This window comes from Myodes glareolus, chromosome 6 (genome assembly GCF_982192425.1).
Source record: "Myodes glareolus chromosome 6, mMyoGla1.1, whole genome shotgun sequence".
NCBI lineage: Eukaryota > Metazoa > Chordata > Mammalia > Rodentia > Cricetidae > Myodes > Myodes glareolus.
The window spans coordinates 61,092,622-61,113,283 of record NC_142031.1 but is presented as its reverse complement, the minus strand read 5'-3'; the positions used below and the strand labels follow the sequence as shown (position 1 = coordinate 61,113,283).

Genomic DNA, 20,662 nt, shown 5'->3' with positions numbered 1-20,662 from the left:
AGTGCTTTTAGAAAGGAAAAAAAAACATGGCTCAGGTCTCTATCATCTGTGACAATGATGGCGTGCTGACTGTGTTCTAAAGAGTGGGGTTTCACCCTAACTGTTTAGTTTGGGCTTGTGGTTGTTTAAGGCAGAGTCTGGTTATGTAGCCCAGAATGGCTTTGAACTAGTGACTCCCAGTCCCTCATGTTCTACCGTGGTGTATCTGACTGTCGCACCAGCTCTGTTCACCGTAGCACCTTCACTGTCTCAGAAGTGCTTTTCTGTGGTCTTGCTAAAGCTACTCAGGGCCTGCCAATGCTTGCTAACTGCAGGTCCCTGGGTCCTAGTCACCAGAGCAGAGAGTTATAAATAGAGATTCTAGTATTGGCAGTACCACCTTGGGGTCAGAATTTGAGACTGGGTCTATAAATGACTTAGGAGCCTGAGCTCTCAGGACATCTGATGCCCCAGTGCTGCCCTCTGCTTGTTCATGCCACAGAGGTCTGCACAGCTTCTCCATGTCACCTTCTCCAGGAGATAGGTTAAAGGAGCACATTCTGTACTCTCCAGGTGTGAGCTGCCATAAACACCTTATTTCAGAAGTGGAAGGAATTTTTGTTGTTGTTATTTAATTTGTCACAGTTGTGAGAGCTTTAATCACCTCCAATGTTTTGCACATTCTCTGTGAGGAGCAGCACAGGCAGCAACCCATGGGTGAGACTGGCGACTGTGATGCTGACCAGATGCACAGCAGAGAACAAGCGGGAGCTAGGGGATGAGGTGTTGAAGATCTGCCGCTCTCTTTACAACACCAAGCAAATGCTGCCTGTGGAGGTGAGTGGATGCTTTGAGCGACTTCCCCAGGACGTCCTTTTCCTTCTCAGCGCTCTCTGTTGTAGGCAGTTGTAGTAGCTGCACTAGAACACTTAGCTTAAGCAATTCTGGTAAAGGCCAGTAATTTGTAGTGAATCTCACGAGGAAGAGCAGCACCGCAAGGATGCCTGGAAGGTGTTTTCTTTTCACTGGTGCTCTGAGTTCCAGGGCATAGACCAGTGCTGTTCCCTTGGGAGGCCTTTTTATGGCCCATCCTGGCAGACGTTCTGAGGGGACCCAGTGACTCAGGTGTTGTCTGTCTGAACCAGGCCGGTTGTACCTGGTAACCAAGCAAGCACTCTGATCCTTGCATACTTCGTAGTGTAATTATAAGGACATGGGAGAGCCACAGCACTTACTTCCCGTAGCAGACAGCAGAGACTCAGTCACCTCTTTTGACCCCATGATTTAAGTGTCATAGGAGTATTTGTAATACGTGCACCATAGAAACTTTAGTATTTTCTGTTAGTTATAGTAGCCTGCTGTGTGTTCACTCAGCAGTATACTGTTAGGGCAACTCATATTCTTAAATTTAAGCATTTGGATAATGGCATTAAATGAATTCATTTGTTTTGAGTTTCTGCCAGGTAAGACATAAACTTGAAAGCAAAATTATAAATCTGGGCCTGTAAATCCTCATTGTGATCACTCAAGAAAACCACTCTTACTATGAATGAACATTTAATGTTGTTTTCCAAATTTGGGACTGAGCAAGTATTTTTGTTGAATTTTTAAAGACTTATTTGTTTAAAGAACTCTTCCAACCACTGGAATGACAGAGGAATTCTATAAAATATTTAAAGTACCAGCAGCTAAAACAGTGTAGAGGAGTGTGTGTTTGGAGCTGTGTACCGTGGCCCTCTTCATACGAGGTAAGATGGAGCTCTGACCAATCAGGACCAAATGTCAAGACTGACCTATAGCTGTTCTGTTGAATTGAATGCTGGTTGGAAAGGTCTACGTAGGCTCTCGAGTTACTGCCTGGCAGTTCTGTCTCCACCACTGTGTCTCTAGCTCTAAGGCAGGGCTGCAGCTCCCCGTGGGCTCCTAACCACCATGCCACCACTCTTAGATCCAGACTTCTCCTTGAGGTGGGAAGGGAGTGGATTAATTGCCACCTCGGAGTAGGTTGCGACAGTCTCTGTCTAACTTGCTGGAGAGAAAAGTAGTCACTGAATGAGTGCTGTTGCCACTGTGATTGCTTCTTAAGTTCAGCCTCCTTCCTCATGTTGGGCATGCATATAAAAGTGTTCCTTGCATGTCATGATTGCAGGAGATTAGTAAATGATAAGCATTATTTTTATTGTTAAATGTGCTCAATAAAAATTTAAAGTGTTACTAGGGAGAGAACATAATTATTACAAAATATAAATGTCTTAAATTTATTTTACATTTCAAAGTTTCTCAGCTTAATCTCAGAGCTCCATAATAATTTTCTTCACCATGGTGCTAAGATTACCCACTCCTCAGTTACTTTTATTCTGCCCACGGCTAATGACGTGTGAGCGCACTTGTGACAGGGCCCTGAGGTGGCCCCACCTCTTCCCTTGTCCCTGTTTTTCATCACCTACAAGCCTCATGGTTACAGTTTTTTCTTTTCTCCATGACTTGTCACAGCACATGTGTGTGTGTGTGTGTATGTGTGTGTGTGTGTGTGTGTGTGTGTGTGTGTGAGAGAGAGAGAGAGAGAGAGAGAGAGAGAGATTTCACGCTGTTCCTCCTTCTACCTGCTTCCGTACAGCCATGATGGTTTTCCTCGTGGAAAATTACCAGCAAATCATTGCTTTTCCAAAGTTGTGCATCCCGTGATTTTGCAAACTGTGGAGGGTGCTTCTCAGCCTGCATCCGTGGCAATATAAAAGTCTCCTCAAGAGCTGAGGGTGTGTGGGATAAGAAACGTAAACAAGATGATGGCACTCCTAGATGGGCAGCTCTGAGTCTGCGCTGGGCAGGAGTCCCAGAGGCTGCGGGCTGTTGTGTGGAAGGAAGAAGGTCACCCAGATGAGCCTGGCTAAGCCCAGCTTGGGAACCTCAAGAGTGGTCATCCTTCCTCACAGCTGAGCACTTTTGACAGTGCTGGGAGCTTGGTTTAGACTCTCCCATGACATCCAAGCTATTTCCCTTTTACCTGCTTCTTCTTCAACCTTCTCTCATTAATAGGGCTAAAATGCCTTCTTTAAAGGGTTTTGGAACAAACCAGATGACATGGTGTGTACTAACGCCTGGCAAACATAGCAAGCAGGTGTTTCAGGTCAGAATCCCTGGGTCTCTGGGTGGAGGTGATAGATGGAGGCAGATTTTGCAGCCAGAAGTCAGGTCTAGACCCAGCCTCACTTGAGCAGCTCTGAAGACCAGGAGTCCATGAATAGCCCCATGCCCAGCACAGCCTTCACTGGTGTGAACCTACATCAGAACCTACGACAGAGGGAGCGGACAGCTCCTCTGCATGTGTGAGCAACACACACCTGCTTACACCCCTCTCAGGCTCCAAAACACCTGTTGACACTGACCCGCTGAGTCCCTACACGTTGTATAAAGGCCAAAAGGGTGTCAGTGGACTGGTTTGACTTCCCTGGCAACACCAGGCTAAGGCTGGTCCCTGAGCTTGGGCCTGCTTATCTGTCCCCTTTCAAGGGGCCATATGCTATCTACCCTGCTTAGATTTTTATCACAAGGTAGAGTCATCTGGGAAGAGAAACCTTAAGTGAGAAAACCTGTCAGATTGCCTACTGGCAAGTCTGTGGGGCGTTTTCATTTTCTTGATTAGTGATTGATGAGAGGGTGCCACTCCTGAGCAGGTGGTCCTGGGTGGTAAAAGAAAGCAGGCTGAGCAAGCCTGTAGACTGCGCTCCTCCATGGTCTCTGCTTCAGTTCCTGGCGCCCCTTCGTGGTGGACTGTAAGCTTTAGGATGAAATAAACTCTTTATTCCCATAGTCGCCTTTGCTTATGGTTTTATCACAGCAATAGAAAGAAGCTGACACTATCTATTAATTGTCTGTGCTTTTTATTAAAAATTGTCATTTAGAGCTACAGTCAATAAAGTGTTTAGTGTAAACATGAAACAATAAGGTTCTATGTCAATTAGTGATAGCATTTTGAATAAACAGCAGACATGAATGCTAAGAGAGACTCATTTATAAATTTTCAATATGGTATGTACAATGTAACTTTAGAGTAGATGAAGCATTGCACACCCTCAAAGGGGGGCATATCGGTGAATAGAGAACTGCAGGAGAGAAGGTAATGAAGAGTACCTTCTAGAATAGAGAATGTAGAATAGAGGCTGAGCTCGGCCAGTCGGAGGTGCCTGTCATTGTGTGTAGGCGGAGACTGTTCATTTCCCAGCCGCTCAGACCCGAATTATCACACAGAAACTATTTATTAATTGGCCAATGACTCAGGCATATTCCTAGCTAACTCTTACATCTTCAATTAACCCATTTCTATTAATCTGTGTATTGCCATGAGGTTGTGGCCTACCACTTAAAGGTTCTGGTGGCATCTGTCTCCTTCGGCAGCTACATGGCGTCTCCTCACTCCTCTTACTCTCTCTGTATATCTCTGTTCTGATTTCCTGCCTGGCTTTACTGTGCTAAGCTATTGGCCAAAACAATTTTATTCACCAAAAGGCAACACATATACAAAAGGACATCCTCCATCAATTGATTGTCACTGTTCTTGGGGAGATGTGAACCAATGTGTACTTACCCAGATAGGGAGTCAATAGCAGACCAATGATACCACTGACATCCAACTGGGTGAACCAATGAGTTTTACTGGGGTATCAGGAGTGTGAGTGAGGGGTCACTTCCAAGAGCAGAAACTACTCTGAAACAGCTGTATTCCTAAAATCCCACCCCAATGGGTGACAGTTCATGAAAGCAGAAACCCTGGAGCTCACTGTTCAACTTCAGGCAGCTCACTGTAACATGAGGGCCAGCTTGTTGGGGTATCTGTCCCGCCCAGTACCTCACAGCCAGCAAGCCCCAAAGAAAATCACACAGAGATCTCCATAAGTTATAAAACTGATTGTCCCATTAGCTCAGGCTACTTATTAGCTCTTGGAGCTTATATTACCCCATAATTCTTACCTATGTTAGCCACATGGTTCAGTACCTTTGCCAGCTGGGCAGGTCACATCCTATTTCTTTGGTGTCTGGACAGGAGTGGGGTTAATGGGCTTCCTTCTTCCCAGAATACTCCTGTTCTTGCCCCACCTCTACTTCCTGTCTGGTTGACCCACCTATACTTCCTGCCTGGCCAATCAGCATTTATTTAAAATATGATTGACATAATACACACAATTTTCCTGTTACCAAGACAGGGTAAGATAGTTTTGAAAAGTTTCTTGCCTTTTAAAATGGTTTGTCAGTTATGTTAGGCCTTAGCCAAAGTTAGTTGCTTCAGCGCTGCAAACGTGACTTTGGGTGGTTGCCCAGGTAGCCAGTTGTCTCTGTGATTTGTCACATGTTCTGGAAGTTGTTTGATTGAACTTCCTAATTACTCAGGTAACATTATTTCACTTCTCAGAGATTCGATGGGGTTGAAGACTATATAAATGTAGTTACCTTCCTCTCATGACTTGGCCAAGTTATTTATTATATAAGACTTAAGCTAGTTAGAATAGGATATTTGTACGTATTGGATATAATTGCGTTTAGAACTGTCTTACTTAAACAAAAGGGGGAGGTGCTGCGGGAGCTCCTTCCGCTCCTTCAGCCAACAGCCACTGAGATACTAGCCCATTGGGGCGTGATCTCTCTCTCTCTTTAAAAAAGCAGCGGCTGTCCTCCATTCTCTCTCTGGCTTCCAGTTCTGCTTCTGGCTCCTAGACTCCTTTCCTGATCACGCAGAGGACTGTTGTCTGGGACGGTGATCTGTAAATTTTTCCCCTTTAAACAAATAACCATTCTATTAATCATAATTCCAAACTGGTGTGGGATTGTTTGTGACTTAAGCCTTCATCTCACCAGTTTGGAAACTGTCTCATTCAGTCGGTCATCATTGTCATCGCATCCTGGAATGCTGGGCAGGGATGCTGAGAGTGCCCTGGGTTTGTGTTTGGAAGGTTCTCTGCTCTGCTGTGGTGGAGTAGCACAACAGAACAGCCCTATGCAGGGCTGTGACCCTTCATTCTTTTTCCAAAGTAGGCTTGCTTTAGTATAATGGGCCACTCCGTTGTTTCCCTTGGGTCTAGTGTTCAGTTCTTTATGTCATAGCTACAGTCAACATACTTCAAGTAGCCAGTGGTCAAAACAGTTGTGTGCTTTCTGTCTCTTCATTGTAAAGGATTATCTTCTGTTACCTTATTCAGATTTCTTTTCTCTGGTGACAGGTTTAGCAAGTAGAATTAAAAACTAAGAATGAAATCCAGGTCTACACTTGTCCATTGTTTTGAACCACAGGTAGTTTTCATGATGATGGAATATCTTAAATATATCAAGAATTCCATTTACTTTAGCATTAGAATTTTAAACACATTTTTAAAACATTGTGCTGATGTCCTCTATCTCAGTAGATAAGAACTAGATGTCGGCATCATTAGTGGTGACAGCTGCTATGAAGTCTGCGGTGTGCTTAGCACTGTGCATTTATATTAATTCTCAGGTACACAAAAAATACTGCAAAACAAATACAGTTGGCTCCATTTTATTTATAGGGAAAACAGGGCTCTGAGAATTAGAATAAATTGTAGCACTAGATCCGTGCTGCAATAGATAACAAGCGTACAACTAGATAGTGAGTGTATCCTGTCACTCAACGCGATATTATACACTGTCTGAACACATGGAAAGATGGCCACAGCTTACCAGGAAGGGAATGACATGGACAGCAGCTCTGCTCACACATACACACATATACACATCCATATACACATAACCTAAAAACACATACATATACATACACAAATATAAGTACAAATACATAGATACATATATGCACAAATATAACAACACATATAGACACACATAGAAACAAATATAAACACACATATACGTATATAAACAAATATAAATCCACAATGCACACACAAATATAAACACATCCATATACACACATATATGCAGAAGCATAGCCACACATATGTAACCACACACACACAATAACAGAGGCGTGTGAAGGTGCATCCAGAAGATTCAGCACAGGGTTGCACTGTTTCCCTGAGTGGAACTCACCTCCTCTGTGATTCCAGGGTGTGAAGGAGCTGTGCCTGCTGATGTTGCACCAGTCCCTGCTGCTCCCGTCCCTGAAGCTTCTGTTGGAGAGTGGAGATGAGAGTCTACAGGCCCTGGCCCTGGAGCAAATCTCAGCTGTCACTAAGGTATGCCCAGTTGATTTACTACTGCTCTTGTTTCAAAAAGTAAATGTAGTGCATTTATCCTCATTAACAATAACGATAATTCCCAGCTGCTTTATAGATAGTATTCTCTGACTATAGAAGGTGCCTCTCTTCTATCCAGGTAGTACATGCTTGGATTCATAGGCAGTTCCTGAGCCTCTCCCATGATCCAGACTCTAGTTGATTGCTGAGAACACAGACACATGTAACATATATCTTTACAGAGAAACAGCAAACAGCATCTCAGTAGCATGAACCAGTGGCCTGGGTGCCTTGCTGTTTGGGATTTGGGTCTGGAAAAATTTGATCTGCTTGAGGCTGGCTTCCATCTCCCAGGGTGTGTGTGGTAGCTGCTCACAGACAGAAACATTTCCTAGCAGCACACACTGTCGACATCTGAAGTCCAGAACTGTGGTCCTCTGGAACCTGAGCCTCAGTGGAAGCAGCATTTGACCTTGAAGACAAGCATGCTTAAGTCAGGCTTGGAGATTCCTCCCACAAGGCTGACTGTCTTGTTGTGATGGCTGAGGAAAACGGCGATCTCTCTCTTCCTCTTAAGATGTGCATTCTTCAGTTAAATAACTCAGGACTGTGTTGTAGCAAATTTTCATCAAATGATCCTTCCCCAAAGCCTTCTCTACAGACATCCTTGTTTCATGTGAGCATTGTGTGCACATTCGTGTACACACACAGATGCAAGTGGACTCTGTCATTTTACTGTCTGTGCTGCTTCCCTGTTAAGATGTCTTCTTGGGAGCAGCGAGAAAGGAGTTCTAGAACAGAGGGCTGTGCTGGCTGCAGAAGACAGCTAAGAAATAGAAGAAAAGATGACATTGATAAAATGTTTTATTAATGCAAAATACCCAAATGTTACATAAATTGGATTTGACAACAGTCATTGAAGAGCCATTGCTTTTGGTCGGTTGTATTCTTGAAGTACTATAAGACTGTCTGCAGAGACTTTGGAATGGCTGCCCCTTGTCACTGATACCAGCAGGACCTTTGGGCTGCCAGACTGAAGTACTCGGGCGTTGACCTCTTGCTAGCCTCCTGTCTCCTTGCTGGTAGGAATATTCCTTGTATCTTCACTAAAATTGAAAATTATAATGAGTTTTTTCTGAGCCTGTTTTTTTCCTTCTTGTAAACCCAGGAAGATGGAACTGAACAAAATCAGTTAGACTGATTCTCCATCACATCCTCCTCCATCAACTAGTCATAGTCCCTGTTTATTCTCTGAGTCTCTGGTTAGGTATTATAAGGTCTCACAGAGAATAAGAAGTGATGTTTTATACTAACCTCTCCATCTTCATCCTTCTCCTGTTACACTCCTGGCTAGGATTCCATCTCCCATTGTCAAAATTCCTTATCTCAAATGTATCCATCAGGACTGTGATGAGAGCAGGGACCCCAAACTACTAGCTCACCACCGCTGGAAACACTATCAAAATGGGAAAGTAAATGAGAACTAAATGGCACTAGTGGGCCTTCTCCGTAAGAAGGTCCTCGGAGCTTGTGAGGTGCCGCATCGTGCTAAGACTTGGAGTTTACAACTGCTCTGTACGCTGTGGGGAGTTTCCTTGGGGCCATGAAGGCGAACCAGCCAGCGGGGCCCATCAGGCTTGAGACTGAAAGCCACACCCACACGTCTAGAATGTGTCACTCGCTATGTGGAGACACTCGCGTTTAGAAATTCGGTGATAAGAGTCAACCTTAAGGTGCGTGTATATTAGGGCAGCCTACTGTTTGCCTGAAATATACATCACCAAAATGTACATGTCTGGGCATCCTCAGACATGCTACATGTTCTGCATACTCTTATATTCAGTTGTAGGAGGTGTATAATAAGGTCTCCGATCCTTGTCACCCATCTTTCTCAAGGTAAACTCTGGTATAACTACAGTAATCACGACCAAGAATGTAAGCATTGACATGGCCTACTGGCCTTTTTTCACCTTTCACCAGAATTCCCCACTTCTCTGTGTGTGGAATCTGTGGCAGGTGGGTCTCCCGTGAGACATGCAGTCCTGAACCATGGTGTCTCTGCCACAGGCCTTCACTCTGCCCTCTGTAGCCTCAGAAACTTTGGTAACAATCTTCTCTTCATCTCTGCAATTTTGTCATTTTAAGAGATCTGGATAAATGAATATGCAGTTATCATGATATGTCATTGTTCTCCAACACTGGGAAAGAGTCATCTCATACATCCCCCAGAAAAGAGCATCAGCAGGCAATACTGTGTGCTCCTGGCCTGCTGTTTTTATATAATATCATCCTTGGCTGTTGAGTGGTAACTAGAAACCTCTGCTGCTTCTTTTTGGTTCTGTCCATTAGTAAGGGCTAAGGTTCATCAATAACTTTAGTTTTCCCCTTATTGGTTGTTGATAGGAGTTCCTGTTGACATTAAAAAAATAACATCTGGCAAAGGGATCCTCTGACAGCAATTGGTCCACACAGTGCACAGCTATGAAAGGAGAAACGCCTGCACTTGTTTGCTGGTAGCATGTATTATTTCGCTGTTCATTATCAGCTGCTGACAGCTTTATAGGTGCTCGCAGTTATAGGGAAGATGCTTAAGTGCTGGTGTGGAGCTGGCTGCAGCTTTCCCTTCAACAGCGGGACCCACTTCTCCCTCTAAGCGCTTCTGAAATGGCACACCTCTTGTCTTTAGCATGTGACCTTATTCAAATAGGCAGAAGCTTCTATCCTGGGAAGCAAACAGTCTTTCCTGAGTTGGTATTGTTGATGACTAGTCAAAACCCTTGGTGATAGTGTGCGGGATGACTTCTCCATCAGTCTTGGCGAGATTGAGAGCTTGTTCACAATGCAGCGCCCACCATGAAGGCTGTTCCTTGGCATGCTTGAAGTTGATTTCTAGTTCTGTCTGTTCAGGTCAAAATCCACAAAGTTAGCAAATGTATTTTACTAGTCTTGTGAACTGAGATTGTCTCTGTTTACTATTCCAGAAGCCTAGTGGATCTTACCCCTTACTATATCCTCCTAGTGCTTCCCAGTCCCTCTGTCCCCCGGCACATACCCCAGACCCCTAGTGTAAAAGAGTAAACCATGTTTCTAACCTTACCAAGGGCCTCTTTCCTTTCACGTGCCTACATCTCTCAAGTCCCACTTGCTTCCAAGTTTGATAATAAGAACATTCATTCCCTGTCTCCTCAACAACCCTTCACCATTCACTAAGCTTCTGGGCAGTGCTGCTCTGTTTTCACAGGAGAGATACTGAGTCAAACAGCCAGTGAACAGCCAGGCCTAACATTCAAAGTCATGCTAAGCCATGCTGCTTTAAAACATGTTGTGTAAGGTACCTACAAAGAAACGAGATTGTGGAATCGCCCTGAAGTGTGTAGTAATGCCAGAACTGAAAAAGATGGAATCAGAGCAGCCACTGAGTCACCCATCTGAATTTTCTTTGTAAGCCTCTTAGTCCCCCAGGCTAAGGTCAAGCACGGCAGGGGATAGACCACTTCCCTAGCACTGGGCACTGTGCCATTGTGAGTGCCTTAAGCAAGACTTGCACCCTTTACCTTGTGCACATGGACCTTAGTCTTGCCCTGGGGAGTGACTCAGAGTGAACGGGGACCTTCTTCCCATGGCAATACTTCACAGGTCTAGCCAGTGTGTTCCTTCCGTCTTCGCATCGAGGCATGAGAACCTGGCAGGCCATTCTGTGGCAAGTGCCTGAGCTGGAGGAGAACCTTAGAAGTGCTCAGAAGAGCCTGTGTGGGTTGGCAAACTCCACTGAAACCAAGGATCCCAGCTCTCTTTGTCCCCTCTAATGCCTCAGTTTCCCCAAGTTTCTCCCCAGTAGTCCCTTTCATGTGTGATTACCATTGGTGTTGTCTCTCACTTTTTGTCATGTCTTGCTGTAGTATGATAGCGGGCACATGGAGTGAGAGGATTCAGAGTCCTTCTTTGGTGTTGACCCTAATATCAGTTTTGTTTGTTTGTTTGTTTGTTCTTCCTCTCATGCAGCTGTCTTGATGACAGAGTCTGTAGCAGCATGTCACAGGGCCTGACTGCTTCCTTCTGGGCTAGAAAGCTGGTTCGCTCAATTTTGAACCTATTTGATTTCTATACAGCCAGTTTTGAGCCGCACCAGTGTCTGGTTGACCTGTGCTGTAGACAGACGTACTGAGTACTACATGCTCAGCCCAATGCTGTGTAAAGAGTGAAGACATTTGCAAGACATATGTAAAGATGAACCAAGATGTCACCCATCACTCTGTTTAAATGGCATATCTCTAGGGCAGAGTGATTCAGAAACAACAGTGGTTGGATCCCAAAGTCGAGCACTCTGCTCTGTTCACAGCCACAACCAGGCTGGAGTTCTCAAAGGGCCTCTCCCCGTGTTGTTAGATAAACCAGATGTCATGGCGAAAGCATGTTAGACGTTCTGCCAGATGTAGACCTCACGGTCTGCCGAGGAAGTGGAATCAGAATGTCATGTTCAAATACAGGATACAGGCATTATCTTGCGTGTGTTTTCATTTGAAGTACACATAATGGAGTAAGTCACAAAACAAAACAATCCCACACCAACTTGGAATTAAGATTAATAAAAGGGTTATTTATTTAAAAGGAAAAAACTTACAGATCACCATCCTAGACAACAGCCTCCTGCACGACCAGGAAAAGCTTCTGACAGTCAGAAGCAAAATCCGAAGCAAGCAAGAGAGAGAGAGAGAGAGAGGGCTGCCGCCACTTATTTTTAAAGCAAAAGCTACCACACCTCAGTGGGCTGGTATCTCAAAGGCTATTGGCTGAAGGAGCAAAAGTAGCTCCCGCAGCATACACACTTGTGTATACTTTTTCTGCAATTGTAGGTTAATATTTTTAATAGCTCATGAAGTGTTAGTGTTATGTGAAGAAGAGGCAAATATCCTCCCTAAGTAAACAGTGAAGCCTTAGTAATGATCTCTAATGTCACCAAGATGAAGCCCCGTACGCATTATGCTGCTGGAGCGCAGCTTACCTCTTTACTGTAATTACTCTTAGTGTGATGGAGATCTATAAAATCAAAGGCTTGAATTCAGAGAAGTCTCATTATGTATTGTTGAGCAAGGAACTAAAGAAATAACTTTAATGGTTGGAGGACAGTAATACTCTGCCTATAGCTATACATTTCTTTCCCAAGATCTACAGAGTTTTATTTAGCCTCCAAAACTGATCACCAACAGGAACACATGGAAGAGAGATGCTTCTCATAAATATAGTGAGTCTTTCCCCTTCTAGAAAATTCTTTATTTCCATTTGTCTGCTATAACTGCAGCTGAACTGCACACCACATGCTAGGCACATGGAAGTTTTCCTTACTGTCAGGCCTCAGACCCTGTGCCTTTCTGATGGTACATGGAAAATAGAGAGAGTGCTCCTGCAAGGCCACACAGACATTTAGAAACAGACCTAGGGCTAGAAATGATCTCTGCTGCAAAGGACTGCCTCTCACCCTAAGTCATTTGTTTAGTGGGAAATGAACCAACCCTTCTGACTTGGCTCATGCTTATTATAATCATAGCCAAACTGAGAACCAGAACAATATTGTTTTCTTCAAGCCCATACTACACCAGTTAAGCTAATAGCAAGGATATGTGATTTTCTAAGGCTGTATAAAAAGACAAAACCGATTCCTAGAGAACTTAAGATCATATTAAGCATATTTTAAAAGTCAGAAAATTACCCACAAACACTTTTTTGAGAAGTTAAAACTTAAATTTTAAAATAACTAAAGAAATTATAAGATAGTAACTGGTTTCCCAACAGTATAAAAATATAAAAATCTTTGTATATCAAAGTATAGCAAAAGCAGAAATTGCAAACAATAAGGCAAAGTGTCTATTATAATAAAGCCAGGGTTGGCACGTAAGTCATACAGAGATCCCAAATTCTATTAAATGAGTGGAGGTCCCAGTCCCTCTGTCAACAACAGCAACAGTGGTGATAGGAAATATGTGGGGGAAATTTAATTCTGTAAATACATGAATCCAGAATAAAGAAGTCATGAAATACCATTGCCTAGCTCCCAGATTAACACATTGTTTTATTTAATACCTACTATTGGCATGCCCACACACTGCCATCACTACCGTGCCCTGGATGTTTGCCCCACGCTTCAGACAGGTTAGATGTGTATCCATAACAGAAAAGGGTTCAGGCCTCACCCTGCTGTGTGCTGTGTGTGATGGCAGCCATAACAGTTCTCCAAGTTGGACAGCCTCAACAGCAGAGCCGGCTTTTCTTACAGTTCCAGAGATGAGCAGTCTGAAGTCAGAGCCATGGCCAGCTTGTTTTCTTCTGAGGCCCCCTCTCTGTCGGGAGGTGACTGTTGTCAGGCATGGAACTCCTGGCTTTCCTGTGTGTCCTCAGCTTTGGTTCTCAAAAAGGCACTAATTATAGTGGAGCCAAGCCCATCCTGGTGCCTCCAGCTCACCCCTTAGCCCTTATCACCTCTTGAGAGGCCTGGTCTCTAACTAAACCTACTCACTGCGTGCAGTCGTTGGGTAGAAACTGGGCTATGAGCAAGTTTGGAATTCAGGAAAGGGACACAACACAGTTCAACTCATAATAACCCAATATTATCTCTCCTAGAGATTTATAGCATGGAAAAAGCAAAGAAGAAAATATATGCATAGAAAGTATCCATTGTAGTGCTTCAGTAGTCTCCATTTAAGACAGCTGCAAATTCTTAGCAGAAGTTAAATAACGGTGACATCTTTTCAATAGGCTATTTCGTACCCATTAAAAAAATGTAAGTATGGAAACCATAAAAACATTCCTATAATTCTTAGTATTATTGAGAAGACTTATATCATATGATCCCTTGTGAAAAGATTGCCTCAGTTCATAGCACCTGGAAGGGGGGTATGGTCGCCGTCTTGCTCTCCTAAGATACTGGCTTGGAAGACTGCTTTCTTTTCCAAAGTATGTTTCTTTCCTTTTGCTTTTTAATTTCAAGAACAATAAGTGGTGAGGATGCAAAAGACAGAGGAACAGAAACTGCCCTCAGTAGTAGGCAGCACCAGATCATTAAAAGCGTTAGTTAGAATTGTAGACAAAGGCTTTCTGAGGCCTAACAAGTTAATACGATGCGGTTAGTGCCTAGAGTGTTGTGGGCAGTGCGGGGTGAAAGGAGAGCCTGGCTGCTGCGTGCTGATGAAAGACAAGCAGGCAACAGGCGTGCGGAGAGGCGCTGACCTGAGGCTGTGGCTGCTCATTTCCTTTCTGGCCGGCGCTTCTCTTTAAAGGAGTTAGAATGGATCAGACAAAAACTGTCTCTGTCGTTACTCTTGCTATAAGTGTGCATGAGGGCACCCACGCTCCACGGCACAGTGTGGAGGTCACAGTACCACTTTTGGGAGTCAGCCAGGAATGGGACTGAGGTGGTCAGATCTGGGAGGCAAGCCGTCACCCACTGAGCCATCTCATCACCACTCCTCCTTTTCTGCTTTGCAGTATGGCCTGAAACTCACTATGTAGCCCAGGCTGGCCTTGAGCCTCTGGTGTTTCTGTCTTTCAACAGCTGGAATTACCGACTCCACCATGCTCAGCTTTTGTTTACTTTTTCACTCTGCATTTTGTTCCAGATGTGCACAGAATGATTGTCTCCACAGCATTTTCCTTACAGAACACTATGCTGAAGCCGTTCTGTGCTTCTAAGAGCAGGCAGGAGGCCACGGGAGGAGATGAAATGAAGCAGTCACTACCATTTTTCCCACACTCCATCCTGAGAGGCAAAAGCAGAATCCCCCAAGCCTTTCCTGACTCTCTGCCCATGACTCTTGGTCCTGGCTCTCCTTTTCCTGGTTGTGGGGGGCATCTCAGCAAGGAACCTCAATTCCAACAGGCCTCTGCTCCTCCTGCTCTCCCCCTGCTGCTCTGTGCACAGCTCCCAGGAAGGCAGAGCCCCACTCACCAGAAGCACGTGTGATGGATATCAGGTCGGACGAGCAGTGAGAGGGGCCAGCTGTGCCAGAGGAGCTCTCTCCCTTTGGCCTTGAACACTTCCTAGGACTTCTCACTCGGCAGGCCTAGACTCAACCTCTCATCCAGGAGCTCTAGCAGACATTTGACAGGGCCTGCTGCCATGCAGGCTGTCTCCTGGAGGCTGTGGTAGAGCCTTTATTTTGAAGGGTAAACCGGAAAATGGCATGTAAAGTAACCCAGAGGGCATGTGCTTGCAGTCTACACAGATAACCGTGTGGAGTGAAACAGTAAGACCTCTGCCTGTGGGTGATTCATCCATTCACATCCTTGTTCCACAAATCCTGGGGTGCGACCATCCTGTGACCAGCCGCTCCAGTCATGGGGGCTGCTATGGAGTAAACACAAGCTATGGAGTCTCCACCCTGGAGGGGCTGCTGTTCTAGAAGGAAACCAAGAACAGGCAAACTCAGAGCTGAGCTGCTGACACAGACCCACCACGAGGCACCCACACAGTGTTCATCATTATGTGAGGATACAACTACCATAGTGGAGTCCTGTGGATGCTGAGAGCATTTCTCTGGAACTGTGCATGTGGTGGGGATGCAGGAGCTCCGTGGGATGAGGATTCATGCTTGACAAGTGTGAAAAGCAGGGGTGGGCTTGGGCAGGATGTGGTGAGGTAGAGAAACCACAGAGCTTACAGACACATGGGCCCCCTATCAGCCATGGTGGGAGCTCATAGGGAAGGAGAGTCTGGCTCTTACACCAGTTACCTCTCCTGTATAGTATTCCCAAGCAATAAAAGCCCAAAGCCCAGTAGAGATGAACTAGATATTTTACTAGGTCAAAAGTATTTGCATATGAATTTGGAAAGCACAAACCAAGTATGGTTTGTACCTGTAACCCCAGCGCTCCAGAACCCAAGATAAGAGGGTTGCTGTGAATTCCAGTTTTAAGCCAGTCTGAGTTACGTGTGAGATTCTGCCTCAAAGCAAGTGTGTGAAATGAGAAGCCAGAGAAAGAGCCCCGAGGACACGGAGATGCCAGGATAGCAGCATCCAATGCCCTAGGATCGGAGATCGATTTGCTGCCAAAATAAGATCTTCATCACATACTTGTACAGTTTATAAAACTGTGACAGCATTTACTGAAGTCAGCTCACTTGGCTATTTAACCGATGTGAACTGCACTGGGTAGTGAAATAGAAAAACTGTAAAACCCTTGTACCCTCCATCCCTCCACCATCCCCTGCAGTAGGGGAAGCAGAAAGGTCACCACAGCATAGCATCAAGAGCTGTGTGTCAGGTGTGTAGGGGGCTTGGAGGAAGGAAGGATGAGCCTGGCTAACAGCTTTAGAAAAGGTCACAGGAAAGTGGCGCTGGAGCCGATCTTTATGTCAGGCTGTGAACAACCCTGATGCATTGTTGATGGAGCCAGCAAATTGTATTATCTATGCTTCTCTCAGGCTGCGCCAGTAGACAGTGTCTTCCTTCTCAGTACCCGCTCTTCTTCATAACAAATAGGCAGGAAGAAGCACACTGTGTAGAGTTTTTTGATAGAATTGATTTAATTAATTATTTAGTTAATTGACTTTGGAATGCCACATCATTTTTGAGGTCCATACAACCACAGTTAAAACCTACTATGACAGCAAATAGAACCTTAGCCATGCAACTGTCTCATGATGCCAGAGGGCAGTAATGATTTCTGATATGCTATCCATATTGACTCAGTTCTTTGCAAGAAGGAATGATAATTTAAAACAGTAAAAATATAAATAAAGTAACAAAGCCATGGAGAGTCATATGTAGACATGTAAGATGCGACCTGTGCCTCCCACCGGCTTCAGTGAGAACGGTATCACCCCTCTGCTCCTTGGTGCCTTTCTGCTCACTCTCCAGAGCAGGAAGACAGGCTTTCTTACCCTGAAAAGATTTATCTTCATGTGGTTCTGCATTCAAGAGAGAATTGGGGATAAAGAACATAGATGAAAAGACAAAGAAAATGGTGCATGTGGTTGTTAGGTTCGCTTGGACTTTAAAGTCAAGACCGACTTGAGTGCAGAGTGTGGCTCTACAACTTACTACAGTGTTAAGCAAACATTTCTTGCATGTTAATTTCCGTTTGTGTGAAACTGAGACATGAAAGTGCTGACTTCCCAGGCTGAACTGGAAGGGGCTCCTCGAAGTGCTGCTTCTGCAGCATTAAACATGATGTGTGGTTCAATATATGATTGTTGGAAGTCAGGGCTCAAGCAAGGGTCTGGTACATTGTCTGCCTGTGTTAAAAGGAAGCTGTGTCTGTCCCATCTCTGACCTTCAAGGTGCTCACTTCCTCCCTGCACTGTTTGGCATAGGTCATCTTCAGCTGGATGTGCATAATGCGGAAAGCCAGCAGACTGCATGTGATCACCTCGTGGAGAGCACAGGGAATTGTGGGAGAAAAGGCTGCAAATGTCCACTCACAGGTTTCTTATTTCTTGAAGGTGGATGACTCCAAATGTGACCAGGAGCTGCTTGACTTGCTCGTGGATGCCAGGCTGTTGGTGAAATGTGTCTCCACACCCTTCTATCCACGTATTGTTGGTCACCTTGTGGCCACCAAGCAGCAAGGACGCTGGGATGCAGAGGAACTGGCTAGACACCTGCAGGAGGCCGGCCATGAAGTCGAAGCTGGGTCACTCCTTCTGGCTGTGCAGGGGACTCACCCGGCCTTCAGAACTTTCAGCACTGCCCTCAGCGCAGTGAGGCAGTGGGTGTGAGCACAACTTCCCATGACCCTGCTCCTGGTGTGAGAGACCGTTGGACCCCGAAGCAGAACATGTAGAAGTTAATTGTTGTCAGCATTTCTAACAGTAATGAATAAAGGCGTATATAAGTGGCAGGCGGCGCTCTTTAAGTGCTTTCTTCCTCATACTGATGGGTTTGCATGTTCTGTTATTACTGTCAAGTATTTTATTTTATTTTTGCCTTTTCTGGTTGGAACACAGTTAACTGAATCTGAAGCTATAGCTCAGAAAATTGGAAATGGTGGCATGTTGTGTGTGAGATTGTGGTGTACCCAGTGGCTTGGCCAGCTGTCCTAGGCTGGAGGATGAATAGTCCTGTGTTCAAGGCTCAAGATGGTTCTTGTGGCCTTAGGTCCAGTAGTCAACCTCCCCAAGCCTTGATTGGGTCATATGAAGATCAATGCTATATTATATAGCTCACAGAGTTAATGAGTATTGTGTGAGGGTATGCATAGTGAGTCTTTCTCTGTCCTGCCAGCCAGCTCCCAAATAATGACATGGAGACTTCTGATTAATTATGAAAGGTTGGCCTTAGCTTAGGGTTGTTTCTAACTAGCTCTTATAACTTAACCCATTTCTTCATTTATTCATCTATGAACTGCCATGTGGCTCATGGCTTTTATCTCTCCTCCTGCGTGTCCTGCTTCCTCTGCATCTGGCCGGCGCCTCCTGCTTTCTTCTTCCCAGAGCTCGCTGTCTAGAAGTCACACCTATACCTCCTGCCTAGCTATTGGCTGTTCAGCTTTTTATTAAACCAATCACGGTGACATATCTTCATGCGATGTGATCAAATATCTTGCCTCAGGTGTGTATAGTGAAGCTCCATCAAGTACACAGAGAAGGTTTAAGTAGTAATGATTAGTGATACTGTTAGCTATTCAAATATGTCTGTAAGATGCAGCCTGATGATCAGGAATAACACACAGGCTGCTAATCAATTAGTATGATTGTCAGCATAAGCATATTAAGGCTGACACATTCACATGTCCAGAAAGTCACAGAAAGGGATTTGCCCACGGTGAAGGGGATAAGGACTCTCACACATAATGTGCTGGCACTTGCTCCTCCTGCCCAAGCGTGTGATCAAAAACAAAACCTATGGCCCAATTTCCTGGATTTGGTTTTCAAGAGAGTCTCATTCAAACCTCACAGCACCAGCCTAGGTCATGGGTTGGGGGAACATTCATACCAACACCATGTCCATTGCTATCACTATACTCTGGCTCAACGGTCCTCCCCCCTGCCACCACAAAATAATTTGGGAGGGGAGTTTAGCTGATAATCAATAGGTGTAATCTATGTGTTAATGGGATGACATTTTATTAATCTTTTGTCACGACAAGCAATCTGAAGATGCTGCCCGTGGTCAGTTTTCATATCCTGCCAAAGCCAGTAGGGTGACCATAATTGTGCTCCATGCAAGACTCTGCCTTGTAGCATATTGGAGTAGAATGAAGGCCACATCCTAAGCCATGGATACCCAACCAGAGGACAGCAGCCTCTAAGGATGTTGTCTCTTCACCTGTTGGCCTGTGTGACCACTGGCGCCCCTTGCTCCTCCTTCTCTGGAAGCGGCTATGCAATGTAAACAGAACACTCCTCTTGTCTTTGGACACTTGCTGCTAAGTGCACTCTCCAGCCCATGGCCTTCGAGTTCCTCTCCCCAGATCGTAGTAGCACTTGAGAAAGGCTGTCACAAGCCTCAACTCCTTGAGGAGAAAGGGATAACCTATGCTTTCACTCAATAGCCTTGCTTGTCTGAAGCCACATTTGAAGGGTTTAAGCAGTTGCTATGGATGGGAGGACAAGACCAAAATGCAAGAAATTCACTCTAGATAGATAGCAAACAGTTGCAGAATTGGTCTCTGTTAGTGTTCAGAATAACCTCCATAAATGCCAGTTGAGTAAAATAGCGTGTCTTTCTGGTGAGCAATTCATCAGCTACCTGAGACTTTGCACTTTGAAAGTGAAGCAGAAGAAAAGTAGCTACAGTGGCCTCCAGATGTGCAGTGTAGAGACCTGGGGTAGACGCTAGATGAGCCAGTGTGGCTTTGAAGTGACCTTCATATAAAATAGCCTAGGTGTGAACTCAGACCTCCAAACAGGCTACTTGTTTGTAACCCTGGGTTTTCTCCTCTGTAAGGAGGAGTAATAGTACCTCCCTCAGTTTATTAAATTGTTTGACTAATGATGAAAATCAGGGTTTGGCTCAAGAGCAAGCCTTGGCTACAGTGCCACGTTCATTTCATCATGAAATATCTTAGACCCTCTGCTGAGCAACCTGCATGAACTTTTGGAGAATACTTAAGTGACACACGACTCTGTTTTCCGTTCCTTTCTTCTGGGGAGCATCAGGTGGGCCACACAGGCTATCTCAAATGAAAACAACACCAAACTGACGCTCCAAACAAACTCCCCTGTCTCACTTATTACTGAGAGGTCTTTATGCAAGCCTTCCCTGGTGGCCTAGCCTTCTCCAAGCTGATGTTTGTGATCTGACCACACTGACTTGCTCTGTAGGCGGCTATTATTATAATATCACTTAACTGACCAAGGGCAGATCAAGGACTCTTGAAGTGATTAACAGCCACTTTTGAAGGTCACCTGGACCAGGGGTTGCCACAGGCTAGACCAGCTAGACTCCTCCAAGGGTAATTGAAACATGAATGCCTGAACCCCGAGTGCTTCACCGCATGCTCTGACCAACAAATGGAGTCAGAACCTATGGGATAGTCTTCCAGAGACT

At 44.9% G+C, this 20,662-nt stretch overlaps 1 protein-coding gene across 4 annotated transcripts in view; it reads left to right on the top strand.

The window, feature by feature from the left end:
- Nbas (NBAS subunit of NRZ tethering complex) overlaps positions 1-18,011 on the top strand; it is a 305,952-nt gene extending 287,941 nt beyond the window's left edge. For 2 of the 4 annotated variants that reach the window (XM_087907244.1, XM_087907243.1), the window contains exons 50-52: positions 678-816; positions 7,050-7,178; positions 17,614-18,011. In XM_087907244.1, the coding sequence (XP_087763370.1) occupies positions 678-816; positions 7,050-7,178; positions 17,614-17,889 (544 nt within the window). In that variant the 3' untranslated portion in view covers positions 17,890-18,011. Of the gene's footprint in view, positions 1-671; positions 817-7,049; positions 7,179-17,613 lie in introns of all 4 variants that reach the window. The other 2 variants (XM_087907242.1, XM_087907241.1) reach the window with 1 other exon arrangement.
- The last annotated feature ends 2,651 nt before the right edge of the window (positions 18,012-20,662 follow it).